Genomic DNA, 15,950 nt, shown 5'->3' with positions numbered 1-15,950 from the left:
GGGCAGCGACGATACCACTACAGCTTTATATGCACACATCATAATATTTGAAAGGTCCAGTTATTATATGCGTTCTTTATAATTTGCCATGGTCAGTGTGAGGTGGCATGGGGATCTGGGCGTCAGCACTGTTGCCTCACAGCAGTCAGGTTTATGATTCAAACCTTGAGCAGTCTTTCTTTGTGGAGTATGTATGCATGTTTTCCACCTCTGGTTTCTCCCACAATTCAAAATACAAATGTTAGTCTAATTAGTTTCTCAAAGTTGATCATAGGAATGAGAGGAGAGTGATCATGCATGTCAGACTGTGTTGATCCTGTAATAGACACTGTTTTTGAGTCTAAGGGTTGAATTTTATTGATTTTGCTCAACATCATACAAATTAAGAACTTTTAAAGATCCAGTTCAATAAATTAAACTACAACCTACAACAACTAGAGATATTAAGAAAAATAACTTTTTATTTGTTAGATTTTTCCTTTTAAGTTGCATTTTCTCAAAATCCTACTTTTTCTGCACTTGAATTTGTACAAAAACCGAATGATGATAATTAGTATCTGTTTTAAACTGAGGAGACTAAATGGCAAACTCAAATATGATTTCATTAAAAAAATACATAAAATATATTTGACAGTATTAACAAATTAAACAAATTAAATTAACTTATAATTTGCAATATTAATCAACAGAGGTTTTATTGTCAATATACTGCTGATATGTTGTAAGCTTAGATTGAATGTCCTTTTTTAAATTTGCAAAAAGTGTTACTCTGCCTCCCTCTTGTAGCCAGATTATGGCACTACAAAATATCCAGTTTGCTTGTAGCAAACTGAAAGCATTACTGTCTATGTAATACCCAGCTAAAGTAACAATTTTCTGAAAATTATACTTCAAATTAAGCCTTCAGATACATTAAACACCCATAAACGGATAAATTTTTCACAATACATGTAACAGAATTAGTTGCCTGACTTTCATATAGAACTATGACATACTGTGACAAAAAAACAAAAACCTTCTGCTTTTATGTACGAGATCATATCAATGTAGAATTTGTTCCGAATTGTTAACATTGAAAATAAAGGTTTTAGTTTGGATAATTACTAATTCATTGACATATTTTTCAGAGGACAACCAAATTAGATTAATACATGTAGCACCAATTGAATAAAGGGAATAATTTATCGTGAATACGTTGGAAGATAAATACATTGACGTTTTACCAGAATATGGAGAGGGTGAAGTATTTATTTATTGTGGAAGAGTCTTCTTTTTCCATGACATCGACTGTCCTTGCCGTCTTCGCTTTTTTTCCCCGGGTAATTTTGTCCCTTCGTGGCTCCCATATAGACTCTTCCGGTAAAGGGTGAAACAGAGCTGAAGTGTGTTAGCGGTTTTGTGAAGGTCGTGAATCGTACTTGTGAGTATTTCGAAAAATATAAACGATTTAACTTTGTGTGTTATTTTTTTATAACCTGTTGCCTTTTTATGTTAATAACAACACCTGGATTTATCAAATCTCACATAAAATTGCTGCTTTTCACTCGCGCCACGGTCAGGTTAGCTGATGGCTCTTATTGACCGAGCTAACGCTAGCTCATCCACAGTCTACATTTAGCTAATTGCTAATCGAAAGTCCCGCGGGTCATATTATCAGTTTGCTAAAACATTAATGTTTCTTATACATGTTGGACGAATTTGATCTCTAATGAAACAAGTTATTAAAAAAAATAAAGCAGCGCCTGTCTTATGTTGAACCGGGTGTTGCGCTAGCTAACTGCACTTTGACCCTATGCTGGAGCCGTACAACATGACTCTATTTTCTGGTCGTCCTCGTTATTGCGCGTTGTAGATTATATATTTACCTATCTTCAAAGTGTGCATCTCAGTGTAAAAATGTGACTCGTTTTTAGTAGTGATTTTGAAGCTGTCACAGAAGGGTCACACAATATGATAGCTGACCTGATTACCTGACTTGGCAACCATGCATGGTGGCGATCTGCCTTGAGTTATTGTGCATAAATTAATTCCCGTTTAACCAAATCTCTAACATGACACTTCAGCAGAAAGAGTTCAGTAACCCTTGTTGGATGAATAGTGTTTTTTTTTAGTTCGTAATATGTGTGATTTAATTGACACTTTGTCTTTGCTGAGCTCGAGTGGATTCTAGTATGAAATGAGCACCAATTTTTGAGAGAACTATTTGAGATTAGGAATGAAAAGCAACTTCCACAGTTTGATGTTAATAGACAATCGGGGAAACTTTTAAACGTGCAGTCTCAGTGGAGCTGAATGGGCTCCGGGGTGTGTAGGTGACTGTAAATGTATGTTTTTGGATAGTGAAAGATGCATTGATTTGCTGATCATCACAACATTACCTTAGATCATTTTTAATATATTAGGACATGGAGCACCAGTTAACATGGGCACTGGTATTCCTGTCTGCTGCCACCGGACTTTGTAGGTCCACTGTTTACTTGTTCCTCACATTACAGAGATAAACTATTGTTTATTGAGAGGATAACTGGGAGGTTAATCTGTAAATAAAGTTATTATTAGTAGCGGCCCTATTGGGCCATCATAAAAGTTGATTTTTTTTTTTGTTTGTTTGTTTTCACACAGGTTATCCACCATGTCTCTGCCAAAGCCAGTAATGAGGGGTTTGCTGGCAAAGCGTCTGAGGTTTCACCTGCCCATTGCATTCACTCTGTCTTTTGTTGCTGCAATAGCATTCAAGGTGAGAGCAGGACACATCCACAGCTACAGCCCCAGCTCTGATTTGTGCTATTGATATTCATGAACAACTCTTCAAAGTGTTCAGCTCGGCAACTATTTGAAAAGAAATAGTTGAAATGTGATGGTTTACAAGTACTAATGCATCTCTATACGTTGAGTAAAAACATTGTAAATATTTTTATTGGTTCGTAAGCGGGGAGCACAACTAAAATAAAAATCAGTTATCATTCATGTTATGCCCTGAATATCATAGACACTTGAGTTTTTTTCTAGAAATCCTTTTTACATTCAAGGCTTTTTGGTGTATCCATTCAGCCTGATTTCATGGTTAGAATTGTTTTTCATAGTTTAAAAAAAGACTCCTCAACCAGCTAAAATGAATGTCACTATGAAATAAAATATTGTTTTAACCCTTCTCAGCTAAAGTAAAGCTGTGAGCTCAAAGGTCACTCTTATGAAACAAGGATGCCAAATAAACAAGAGAAATAGGGCTCATGTGTTCACCATCAAAACTACATAAACATTTCTTAAACCGCTCAGACAAAACACAAAGAAATAAACACAAACTTCAGTAAATACTAAAAAGAAATACTAAAAATCTGCTTTATGTATGATCTGATAAAGCTACTGTAAAGACAAAATGGTGAAAACTAAACCTAGTCATATGTGGCAGACCCAGTAGACCCCGCTTCCTCTATTCTCTCATAGCAGCTAATTAGACCTTTTGGTTCAGGAAAGCATTTCTGGTCTATCTTACTACTTTGCAGGATTATATTTAATGTCAGACCACGAAATTTAAGTTTTTCATATACTGAATTAATCTATACTTCAGTATAAAATATGAATGCATTTCAGATCAGCATTTGAAGCTTTAAAGCTAACATTTTGTCTTAAAAATGTCAGAATTTATTTTCAGGTTTAGGTTAAATTTGTGTGTAAGCTGACACCTCTTCTGCTTCCTACAGTACTCGGTGACAGAGCCCAGGAAGCAGGCCTATGCTGATTTCTACAAGCATTACGACAGTGTTAAAGAGTTCAACTCCATGAGGGAAGCAGGCATCTTTGAGAGCGTGCGGCCCTCTGGGGAATAATGCCACTGTGAGTATTTTATTGGACCACAACGACATGCTAATTGTAATATCAAGCTTCAGTATAATTCATTGTGGAACCATCTTGATCTGTGGCTAATATGTGCATGTTTCTCTTTACCAGCTGCTGTCCTGTCATTCATTCCTGGTCTGAAGATGGTTCCTTCTTGCCCCCTTTGATGTTTACTGATCAGATGTGAACATCATTATGCTATGTGTTCCTCTAAATAAAAATAAACTATTCTATTAATGTGAGTCTTTCTGTCTCTGTGATTCTTATAAACAGGAAGCTTCTAGTCACACCACATCTCGTGTTATCAGTATGAACTATGTCGGCATATCTTAGTTTACTGATAATTAATTAGCATTTACATTGTACTTGTACCGTCAAATGTAACTTTTTCAGCAAGACTGATTATAGAGAATTTTAAATTCTTGTTTTAAACTACTTTTAAATCTATTCAGCAAAATAAATTGTATCTTTATTCTTCCCTTTTTGTGTTTAAATTCATGTCAAATTTACCATCGGTTAAGTGTGTAAACTGATAAATCTCCACATTTTAGATACTTATATTGGTCAAATTTGATGTTTACCTGTTGATTTAAGAATCAATTTCCTTCCAGGTTTTGGTCAAGAAAATTATACCCTATTTAATATCCCACGGTCTAATAATGGAAACAATTTTCTTTATTCAATCTAATGTAATTTATATCCGTGTACGTGGCGCCCCCTGCTGCTGGTGTCCTACACTGCAGCCTTTGTTTGCACCGCCTTCCTGCCTGCTTCTCGCTTCACTTCCTGGTTTTCTCAGGTGGATGTCACAGCGGCTGCCAAACGCTCTGTCAAAGGCGTCTAAAGTTGTCCATACACGGGAAGAGGATGTACCCTACGGCGAGGATACCACAGCCGATTGACGCTTGTTCTCTGTGTTAACTCAGTTTTACAGAATGATTAAAAGACGTTGTGTTTTTTTTCACGGCTACCGAGCATCAGCAGTACCGTCCGCCGGGACGCTGCTGTGAAACAGCGGGGTTAGCTGCTGCTAGCGAGCTAGCAGGCGGTTACCCGCTACCCGCTACTGTTAGCATCGTGTGACTACTTGACGTGACCACTTTGGTTCAAGTTTGACCCCAAACCTGATTCAGAGAAGTCCGAGTGTGCTGGACGGAGATAAAATGGAGAATAAGGATAAAGTGCAGATGAGGAATCACCCTCGCAGGTAAAGTCATAAATGAAAACTTAGACATCAGGAAACTCATTGGTTTGTTTATCGAACGTAAGGTGAAGTTTGGCGGTGGGCAACCCGCCAGTAACAACTTAACCAAACATAACGTTGTTGGCAATAATATAAACTACTTTAAATATAATGCTAAACAGAATATTCACAAGTTTTTCTTTAATCACATTGCTTCATGATGTCTTTCAGCTGAGTTTTTCCTCGCTATCTGTCATGCACCAGTAGTCATTTTATAGCCTACCTCTGTTATTTTATCACACTCTGTTTTTCATGGATGACTAAAACAAAGCAAGATAAACAGTATCGTATGCATTTCTGTTACCCTGTACTGGACTACTCTCGGCTTTATTTTAGTTATGGGCTTCAGCTAAAACTGATTTTATTGTGGGGAAACCTACTAAATGTTGATTTGGTCATTCAATAAAATAGCAAAGATTTTAGGGTGAAAAGTAATTCGTGATATCAGATCATGAAATGAATGAGCTATAATGCTAGTTTCCATCACCTAGTCATGAGCTAATTTAGTCATTTTTCCTTTACTTTCTTCATTCTCCAGCCCCACATGGGTGCAGGTATACTCATCATGTATTCACTATCTTGTTGAATAAGCTGAGAGCCTTTGTTAGTATACTGTGTCAAATCCCAGGGCTTGTCTTTATCAAAGGCCCTCTGATCCAATTTAATACCTTAAGTCTGTTCATAGATCTTGGCTTAGCTGCTTTAATCTAAAGTGGTTTACCAAAATCAGCTCGGTGTGGATACATACACATTCATTCAGTGATATTTGAAAGAATGGAAAGGTTTGTGGGGTATCGGATACCACGGAAATGATTATGTAGCCAAAAATTGGGCCGCTGGAAAGAACAATAAATCGTTTAAGTGGGAGTTTATTGTCATATAGAGCAGGTAATTCATGAGAGAATTGATCATTTCTGTTAGATTGTAACCATTTGTGTGCACAGCACAGGTTTTCCATGCCTACACCCATTGATGTTTTTTATTTATGATATTTCCTTTAAAACAATTAGTCATTTGACTACCTTAAGAGTTAAATTCATCAGCCTCTGACAGTTGACAGCTTTGGTCTGGTGCCTGTGCTTTTCCCTGTTATTTTTTTAACTTTTGTGATGAGGTTTGGCTGTACTTATCAACAGAAGTTACAGAAGCCATTGCTAGATTCAGATATTTTGGACTCTCAGATGCTGGGGATTGATCTCTATCTTTAGTAACTTTAGTAATCAGAGACCCTTGCTGACAAGTGTTCATTGCATTTACAGCCACCTACTGAGTTGCCTTTAGCCATCTTCACGTCACCTGTCTGCCATGTGCAGCACTCTGTCACAACATAACTGGTTGCATTTAATCTTAGAGGGTGCACTCTGTGTACTGTTGCTACGACATACTCTTTCTCCGTGGACCTTTATTTTGCGCTCCATGTTGTTGTTCATTACGTGGATATCTTCAAATAGGCAACACAAAAGCGATAGCCCCATAACAAATGCAAGTCAAATTTTTCAGGTGCACGGAATGACTGTTTCCTATGAATAAGTAAACAGCTTGCATTGTGAATACATCAATAGGGTTATTTAATGTTTCCCAGCTGCTTTTCATTGTTTAAAGTGGGAGCTCATTTTTAATCTCTGTGTGTTTGACAGTAGGAACTGAGGAGTTCCTATTCTGTCAACTTATCAGGATGATGCCGGTAAAACACGCTGCTCTTTTGCTATCATGTCCACTCAGTCACAAACTGTTTCCTCATCCAGTTGATGTAAGAGTGGAGTTAATTTTACCTCCCTCTGTTGAAACCAGCCAGGCTTTGTGTTTCATGCCAAACGTGTGTCTATAAATATGTGAACTTGTGTGGCTACTTGTTAAATGTAAACTAGAGCAACCAGATTGTGTGACTGAGGACCTGGTTTGGGTACCAATAGCCTATATTTTTTAATGGTTTACTTTGGTTTGGTTGTGTCCTGAACCAGATCCCTTAAACAGTAAAATAACTCCCCAACTGGGTAAATAAGTAGAAGCTGAGATGTTAATCAAAAGTCACAAAAAGTAATATATTTTATTGCGATTACCATTTGCCTGAATAGAAATTCAAGTTTGCTGCTGGGTCACAACTTTATGTAAAAACGCTGAGTATGCGTTTGTGTCAAGCTTATTAAGAATCAGTCCCTGTTTTTAATCCGACGGTTCTCTCTAATTTTTTTCTGAGCAGAAAATGTCTGTCAGCAGCAAATTGTTTGCAAATTAAGACATTAATGCCTTCTCCATGAAGGCTGCACTAAAAGGGGATTTTATTATATTTAAAGTAAATTTGGGACATCACAGAGAGAATAAAAAGCACCTTTAAGGTAGAACTTTTTCTTTGTCAGTTTATATATAGTTATAATTGTTGTGTATTGTTTTGTTGAATGTTTCATGATTTTAAAATCAGTTAATGTTAATTCACTTGAATTAAATCTGTCCAAACATTTTAACAGGCCTTCGTTTTTAGCTGTGGAAGAACATTAAAAGCAGTATTTGGTGCTGCTTGTAACTGCCACATCGATGCTGTTGTGGTCTTTAGAATAAAATAGGTTTATTTGAAAACCTTTTAAATGTAGTTATGTAAACATTTGGTGTGTCCAGTACGTTTTAACCAGACGTTCACAGGGCTCCTACGGTAGATTAGCATTTCAAGGCTCCGCTCTGTCTTCTTGAAGTTGATACACTGGGCCGCTTGGCTTGTGGCGGCATTGAGCAGCATAAATTATAAAGTGTGGCCCAGATGTTTCGCAGAAAGCTCCACTCTTTGCAGAGAAATCACCTCTTGTTTTTAATACACTTTAATAAGCAAAGTTTTAAAGGATTATACTGTTTTAAAGGGATATCATGTAAAGCTGTATAACATGTGTTTGGATTGATAAGATCAATCATTCCATGTAGCAGAACAGAGAAGGAAGATATGTTCCTTGTAGTCCTTCGTACAACATTAACATTTATCAGTTGGCTAATTACAAATGTCAGTTAGGCCAAAGTCATGGTTACTGTGTCTGCATGAGGTCTGTGTGACATTTATTTAGTCTTCTGTACCCGACTGCAAGACTCCTCTGAGTCTCTCTGCGTCCAACTGTGAACAGCCAGAATATTTTTTTTAACAATGTGCCTGGATCACTCTCCCAGTCAAAAATAAAATGAATAGAAGTAAAGCGGGTAATGTAGACTGAGCAGAAGAGGAAGGTCGTGGATGGTTGAGGTGAGAATGTGCAGGAGAGTTGCAGTTAACCACACCTCCACAATCCTTCATTAACAGTTAAAGAACTGCAGACTGTTAAAAAGCACAGTTTTGGACAGCTTGATGCAGCCGTCCCAGATTGTAGCACGAGTGGAATCACGTATGTTTCCAGGGTCCTGATCGACTTGCGACACAGCTGCCATGGATTTTCCTTTTGGGAGCATATCAGTCCCACACTGTCAAGATTCAAAATGCATTGGAGCTGGTTCTACTGCATTGGGTTTAAATGCTGTTTTAGAAGAGATTCATCAACATTTTTGGTATAGGGCTGCATTTCTAAAGCATATGTTTATTTTCCTCTTATTGAACATTAAACCAACTGTAGTTGCCACACCTTTTTTAATGCTGCTCTAGTTCCAACATGAAAAGCTGCTTTTGGTGCAGCACTGAGATAAATCTGTTTTTCTTACATGAAGATTTCAGTGCATGTCATAAATTTCTCACATGTCATTATTTATGTGCATGTAGCTTACCACAGATCAGTTTCAATACAGTATTTGCCATTTCTAGCTGTAACATATTGCTGATATTGATGATTCTGTGGTGTCACTACACTATTATGTGTACTTTTAATCAAATTTTTCAGTTAACTACACCTTCATCAACTTCTTGGTGAGGAAGGTTTGATTCTCACAACCAAAAATAGCATTTTTCTGTCACATTTCTCTTCGTAAGACTAAACAGTGAATGAAAACACAAGTACATGTAACCAGAATCCCATGTGATGTTTAGGAATTAGGGATCCACCGATACCACATTTTTTAAAACCGAGTACAAGTACAAATACAAGTACTTGCTACACCGAGTACCGATATGAGTACTAATCAAGGCCTTTACAGTTCTTCCAATTAAACATATTTTATATGATTCAGGCATAATTCAACCCAAATACAACTGCACTTTTTGCATTTTAGTAAAATAAAACTACTCTTAGTGCAACATATTGTTTTAACATAACTTTCACAAACACATTGCAGGAAAATTACGCTCCTGTCACACTGGTATCGGTTCTGTAGTATCGGAACACTTTAATGAATACTGAGTACGAGTACACACACGTGGTATCGTTGCATCCCTAGTAGGAATCTAAACTGGCATGTTGACATCCTTTACTTTATTTATCATCTTAGTCAAACATTCTTGAATTTGCTGATTAGCATCAAACACAAAGCACAGCTGAGGCTGATGGGAATGTTACTGGTTTTACAGGTTTTGGTGCTACCCACCCACGGTGCCATAACTTGAGCCGTCAGTATGCAGTTTGGTGCTGACTTAATTTGATGTTTCCTCCTTCGTTCCTGCAGTGTATGAGTTGGTTGTCACAGTCTGCATCTCGGACTTGTTTAGATCTATTTTTATCTGTGTACTGAGGATATTTTTGTCTGTTGACTTCAAATATCAGGAGAGGTTTTGTAGTCCTGGTGTCTCAGAAGCTTGATCACCCAGAAAAGGAGGATAAAATTCTGATTTCTGAAGTTTGCACATCCTGATTACACTCACAAAGACCTCTTTGGTAACAAGAGTTTAATTCCAGTAGTTACAGTCTGAAAAGTTGCCTTTCTGAAATTAGAAGCATTTTTTTGTTGTTTGCTTTGGTTTTATCTAGAGCACCGAAAATAGGAATACAAAAAGTCAAAAAACATCTGTTGACCTTTAGCTTTTAGGTATTCATTTCTGGTGCTCTTGTTGGCCTTATTTATGGCTGATTTATAATATCGTTAGTCTATTAATTCTATACTACAGGTTAATTAGTTTTGGGGATGAATGGGGTACTAAAATAAGAATTGTTGTCGCTTGTTAATAGGGTTAAAAGAGAGGCATGGAGAAGAGATAGAGCTGAAATAATCAGTTGATTAGTTCTCTCATTCAGTTTTTAACTATTGGAAATAACACCACGTCTCCTGTGATGCTTTATAAAGAATTGCTGCTTTTCTTTATATTTTATTTTGTGCATTGGGAATGCCTTTCGTCTTCATTTATAGTGTTTCTTAGAAACCTTGGACCATGAGAACTTACTATTTTTTCATTATAAATGGCATATTGAGGACACTGTTTGCAGTTAAATCAGCACTGAAACAAATCAGTTGTTGCAGTCCTGCTGTGACAGTTGTAGTAGTTTAATTCTCTAGTCCGATCCTAACCACCAACACTTTCCTTCACCAACGTCATTCTGTCATTACAGACAGTTGAAAAAGCTGAGCGAGGACAGTCTCACCAAGCAGCCAGAGGAAGTCTTTGATGTCCTGGAAAAGCTGGGTGAAGGGTGAGTCCTTTAGTATGATGATAAATGAACGACACATAGGCATTACAACGTTCTGATAAGGGACATCGGCTGAGTTTCTAAATCTGTTTATGTGCATTTAAAGTGTTGGCAGTAATCAACTTTTTTTTCCCCTTTTCATATTTTCTCTGTCACTTGTTTTCTGTCCCTCTTGATGTCTGTCTGTATTTCTGCCTCATTTATTTCTCCCTCCTTGTTGGCCATTTAGCTCCTCCCTTCTCTGGTGCCTGTCAACGTAAACATTGCCTCTTCATTTCCTGTTTCTCAACGCTCTTCCTGTTCCCAGTAGCTGATTGACACTGTGTGTGTGTGTGTGTGTGTGTGTGTGTGTGTCATTACTGATGTCAGTCATTTCTTCAGCAACTAGCATAACTGAATGACCCTCGAGTGGAACCAGCTCTTGCTCTGTGGGCAGTGTCTTTCTCTAACATTAGCCAATCATTTGCAACACTGATGTGAACAAGGCTTCGACTCATACCAGTTGCGTTCATTTATTTATTTTTTGCGTGTGAAAGTGACCAAACCCAGGCTTGAGACAGCAATGAGAATAATCCGGTCCGGCTACAGCAGGAACATCTAAAGCAGGGGTGTCAAACTGGTCCATGAAAGGGCCGTGTGGGTGCAGGTTTTTGTTCCAACCCTGCGACAGCACAGCTGACTTGTTTCATTCAATCAACTGAACTGTCTGCACTGAAGGTCTTACCAGTTCAGTTGATTGAAGGAAACAAGTCAGCTGTGCTGTCGCAGGGTTGGAACAAAAACCTGCAGCCACACGGCCCTTTCATGGACCAGTTTGGCACCCCTGATCTAAAGTGACAGATGCTGACAGCTGATAGCTGTTGGTTCCTCATTGTTAGCACAATAAAATTAACAGAAACATGACTGATGCTGACGTCTAGCCCAAGATCCTGATTTACTTTTTATGTTTCCACCCAACAGAAAGCCATTAAAGTGCACTAAATACCTGCAGCAGGGTTTGTCCAGCTTCGTTATCACATTCTCCTGTCAATTACATTTTTAGTCCGTAGCATACCAGACAAAGCCTCAGTTTATAACAGACAGAAGAAAGAAAATTATGTGAACAAACTCCCTTGAAAAAGGAAAAAAAGCAGCATAAAATCTGTATTTAAAGTTTTACTCAAATTGATTCAAAGTTTGCCATTTACTGTATTCTCAACAGATTTGTATTGTGCTGTTATATATGAAACTGGTGTATTTCTAACTAATATATTGACTTAATTAGCTTTTTTTTTATGGAATTGTCATTCACAGGTAACCCAAACAACTGAAACATGATAAACGTCTCTCTTTGTGTTTCTGCAGGTCTTATGGTTGTGTATTTAAGGCTAATTATAAAGAAACGGGGGAGATTGTAGCCATCAAACAAGTTCCCGTGGAGTCTGATCTTCAAGAGATCATCAAGGAAATCTCCATCATGCAGCAGTGTAACAGGTATGTGTATGCTTGTGATTTTTACAGTCAGAAATGTAGAGCCTGGGAGGTCATTTTGACTATTAACAGACAGTTCGAATGATTCTTCTCCAAAATGACTAACAATGACTGATATATTTTGAATCAATTGTAAACGATTGAAGTTTTGTAAACAGTTTCCCAAAACTTAAATTCAGATATCTTAAAGGATAAGACCGGTTTTTTGACATTGGGCCCTTGATTTCACATTATAGCATGATGTTCTACTCACCCCTGCTTGTTGTTTGTCATTTGGAGCTGTTCCGAAGATATTCGCGAGGCGTCTGGCTGCTCTCTTGAGATATTCGGCCATGAAACGGTTTCCTATGGGCAAGCTCATACAGGCACAAACTATGCTGTTTATAATTTATTAATTACTCTACACTAGAACTGATAACGTGGAGGTGCGTCGCTTACTTAAAAAAATCCGGGTTATTGTAATTTTGATTTTTTTGTCGTAAAGTGGGTGTTACTGACGTCATCGTCGTGCTACTGCCACAGGCAGCCCACAGACCTGCTGCCTATTTATTCATTCGGCTAAAATTCAAAATTAGTAACCCGGATTTTTTTAAGTAAGCGACGCACCTCCACGTTATCAGTGCTGGTGTAGAGTAATTAATAAATTATAAACAGCATAGTTTGTGCCTGTATGAACTTGCCCATAGGAAACCGTTTCATGGCCGAATATCTCAAGAGAGCAGCCAGACGCCTCGCGAATATCTTCGGAACAGCTCCAAATGACCAACAACAAGCAGGGGTGAGTAGAACATCATGTTATAATGTGAAATCAAGGGCCCAATGTCAAAAAACCGGTCTTATCCTTTAAAGGCAAACACTACAATGTTACACTATCCACTCCATAATCATAACATTAATGGTTTGATCTACACTAATCTAAACAACATATGCCCAAACGCTTCAAACTTCATCTTGCTGCTCCCGTCTTCTTTTTCCTTCATAAAGCTGAACACTTGAAATATATTTGCCCGAGTCACAGTGTTATCTTTTTTTTAATACATGTCTATCTATTTATATTTACAATGTGTGTTAATTGTAGTTACTCCAAAGATTATATTTGAACATATTCTGAACTTTTCAGACTCATCAGAAGATCATTTTTATCTTGGATGAACATGGTGGATGAAACGTTTTGAGAGTCCTGTCTTCAACTAACAAAAACACGTTAAAATGATCTGAACACATAGAAAAAAATCATGCCTGTGGTCTTACTCTTATGTCTGTGTGCTCAGTCCCCATGTAGTGCGGTACTATGGCAGCTACTTCAAAAACAGTGACCTGTGGATTGTCATGGAATATTGTGGTGCCGGATCAGTGTCTGATATCATCCGAATACGTAACAAGACGGTAATGTAATACTCAAACACACACTCCCCCTCCATGTAGTTTGTGCAGTATGTGTGCAATACTCTGTATTGAGCATCAGAGAGAGGGAGGCAGATATTTTACTTGACAAGCTGCTAATATGACACTTTCTTGTGTAGCATCAGATTCAATTACAGTCCATTAGAGTCCAGATGGCCACTGTAAGCTCATTTATTCATTCATTATTACTTTCACCTCTTGCATTCTTACAGAACATCATCCAACACAGTTAGGGCTTGTGTTCACCTTGTGCTTTTTTCTGAGTGCAAGGATTTTTTTTATTTTCAGCTATTCAATTTGAGGGAAGAATGTATATGGCCGCTTTAAGAAAAAGTGCTGCTCCCAGCATCTATTTCAGAGCGCTTTGGCTTTTTTGTACAGCTGCTCAAAGAGCATAAAGTTAAACATTTCTGAACTTTTCAGAAAAGAGCTGACGCTGAAGCGACCAGTCACACGAGCAGAAACTGTCACCAAGGTCACCAGAAAAAATAAAAGACAAACTTGTTCTCGCTGTGTGTCGAGCTATAGGCTTTGACATGTCATACGGAAATGATCAGACCAAAGAAAAACCCATTTGTGGGAGCAGATCGGTCAGAAGCTAACTGTCAATGGTAATAATATGGATAATGTGATGGTAACACAGCTGAATCAGTCTTAAAATGACTCGAAGTCTGTCCTTTAGGTGACAGCAGAGCACAGAGACTCTGTGGGGAGGTGATAGTCTCCTTTAATTTTGTGCACTGGCACTGCAAACCATCTGAAAGGAGTTCTACCTAAAATTGTTTGAAAGTAGGCCTGAAATTGGGCTCCTTCTAATAGTCGCGCATACACAGGACACAAGGCAAACTGTTAGATAAATCACTATACAGCCTTGTTGGCCCCTCTGCAAAAATAGTGTTTGGCAGTTTAAGGCCAGTTTTTATTGTTTGCTTATAACAGCATTGAGTTGTCATGCAGTCAGACAATCCATGAGCAACCTTTTCTTTGACATCTGTGGCATCCATTGGACTAAACAAGAGTTTGAAGGAAAGAGTGACATTAATTGACCACCGAGCTTGTTGAACAAGGGTATTTTACTACCTCTGATCCCTTCCCCTCTCCTAATCTCTTTTTAAATGTGTGTGAATGCCTTGTAGATCACAGAAGAAGAGATAGCTACTGTCCTTCAGTCAACATTGAAGGGTTTGGAGTATCTTCACTTCATGAGGAAGATCCACAGGGACATCAAAGCAGGCAACATCCTGCTGAACACAGAGGGTCAGGCCAAATTGGCCGACTTTGGAGTTGCTGGACAGCTGACAGTAAGGAATAAATCTTTATACCCTCTTTTGGTATTCAGTGTTTTGTTTTAAGTTGCCTTGGACTTGACCTCTTCCTATTTCTCCCTGTGTTATTTATTTTTCTGTTCTTTTTCCTTCCTCAGGACACCATGGCGAAGCGAAACACCGTCATCGGCACGCCGTTCTGGATGGCTCCAGAGGTCATACAGGAGATTGGCTACAACTGTGTGGCAGACATCTGGTCACTGGGCATTACAGCTATAGAGATGGCCGAGGGCAAGCCGCCTTATGCCGACATACACCCAATGAGGGTGAGTATGAGTTATTTTTTAGAACGAATATCACTGTGCATTTATGTGTGTAAAGGGAGGGATGAAAAGCATATTTCAACTGTGTTGGCCTGAATCTAAGGGAGCCATGTTTTGTATTTATGGTACTGGGACTTTTATGCGTACCTTTGTCTGAGGTGAACTACATTTATGTTTCTTCACGCACAGCTGAGGCTGATGGGAATGTTACTGGTTTTACAGGTTTTGGTGCTACCCACCCACGGTGCCATAACTTGAGCCGTCAGTATGCAGTTTGGTGCTGACTTAATTTGATGTTTCCTCCTTCGTTCCTGCAGTGTATGAGTTGGTTGTCACAGTCTGCATCTCGGACTTGTTTAGATCTATTTTTATCTGTGTACTGAGGATATTTTTGTCTGTTGACTTCAAATATCAGGAGAGGTTTTGTAGTCCTGGTGTCTCAGAAGCTTGATCACCCAGAAAAGGAGGATAAAATTCTGATTTCTGAAGTTTGCACATCCTGATTACACTCACAAAGACCTCTTTGGTAACAATGTTTTGTATTTATGGTACTGGGACTTTTATGCGTACCTTTGTCTGAGGTGAACTACATTTATGTTTCTTCACGCAGGCAATATTCATGATCCCCACCAACCCTCCCCCAACGTTTCGGAATCCAGACCTGTGGTCAGAAAGCTTTCGAGATTTTGTCAGCCAGTGTTTGGTGAAAAATCCAGAAAACAGGGCAACGGCCACACAGTTGTTACAGGTAACATTTTGCCATCAACCAGTCAGTATTTGATTGGAAAACAAGTCCTCAAAATTAAAACCCAATAACCGTATACTGACAGGGGAAATTTCATGAGTATTCTACTCATTGTGTTTTATCTTTTGGTGATTTAAAGGGCAT

General features: G+C 38.3%; 2 protein-coding genes across 2 annotated transcripts in view; both read left to right on the top strand.

Moving 5' to 3' along the window:
• Window positions 1-1,335: 1,335 nt before the first annotated feature.
• Window positions 1,336-4,079, top strand: cox6c (cytochrome c oxidase subunit 6C). The gene is made up of 4 exons (XM_075461781.1): window positions 1,336-1,420; window positions 2,623-2,737; window positions 3,702-3,834; window positions 3,949-4,079. The coding sequence occupies exons 2-3, from the start codon at window positions 2,633-2,635 to the stop codon at window positions 3,825-3,827; spliced, it is 231 nt and encodes a 76-aa protein (XP_075317896.1). The 5' UTR covers window positions 1,336-1,420; window positions 2,623-2,632; the 3' UTR covers window positions 3,828-3,834; window positions 3,949-4,079.
• Window positions 4,080-4,624: 545 nt separating this feature from the next.
• LOC142377549 (serine/threonine-protein kinase 4-like) overlaps window positions 4,625-15,950 on the top strand; it is a 33,554-nt gene continuing 22,228 nt past the window's right edge. The window contains exons 1-7 of the mRNA XM_075461780.1: window positions 4,625-5,044; window positions 10,522-10,602; window positions 11,944-12,072; window positions 13,341-13,455; window positions 14,610-14,774; window positions 14,897-15,064; window positions 15,672-15,809. Of these exons, the coding sequence (XP_075317895.1) occupies window positions 5,001-5,044; window positions 10,522-10,602; window positions 11,944-12,072; window positions 13,341-13,455; window positions 14,610-14,774; window positions 14,897-15,064; window positions 15,672-15,809 (840 nt within the window). The 5' untranslated portion in view covers window positions 4,625-5,000. The remainder of the gene's footprint in view (window positions 5,045-10,521; window positions 10,603-11,943; window positions 12,073-13,340; window positions 13,456-14,609; window positions 14,775-14,896; window positions 15,065-15,671; window positions 15,810-15,950) is intronic.

The sequence above is a fragment of the Odontesthes bonariensis genome, chromosome 3, assembly GCF_027942865.1.
Source record: "Odontesthes bonariensis isolate fOdoBon6 chromosome 3, fOdoBon6.hap1, whole genome shotgun sequence".
Lineage (NCBI taxonomy): Eukaryota > Metazoa > Chordata > Actinopteri > Atheriniformes > Atherinopsidae > Odontesthes > Odontesthes bonariensis.
The sequence above is the reverse complement of the archived record's forward strand: the minus strand, read 5'-3'. Positions and strand labels throughout refer to the sequence as shown.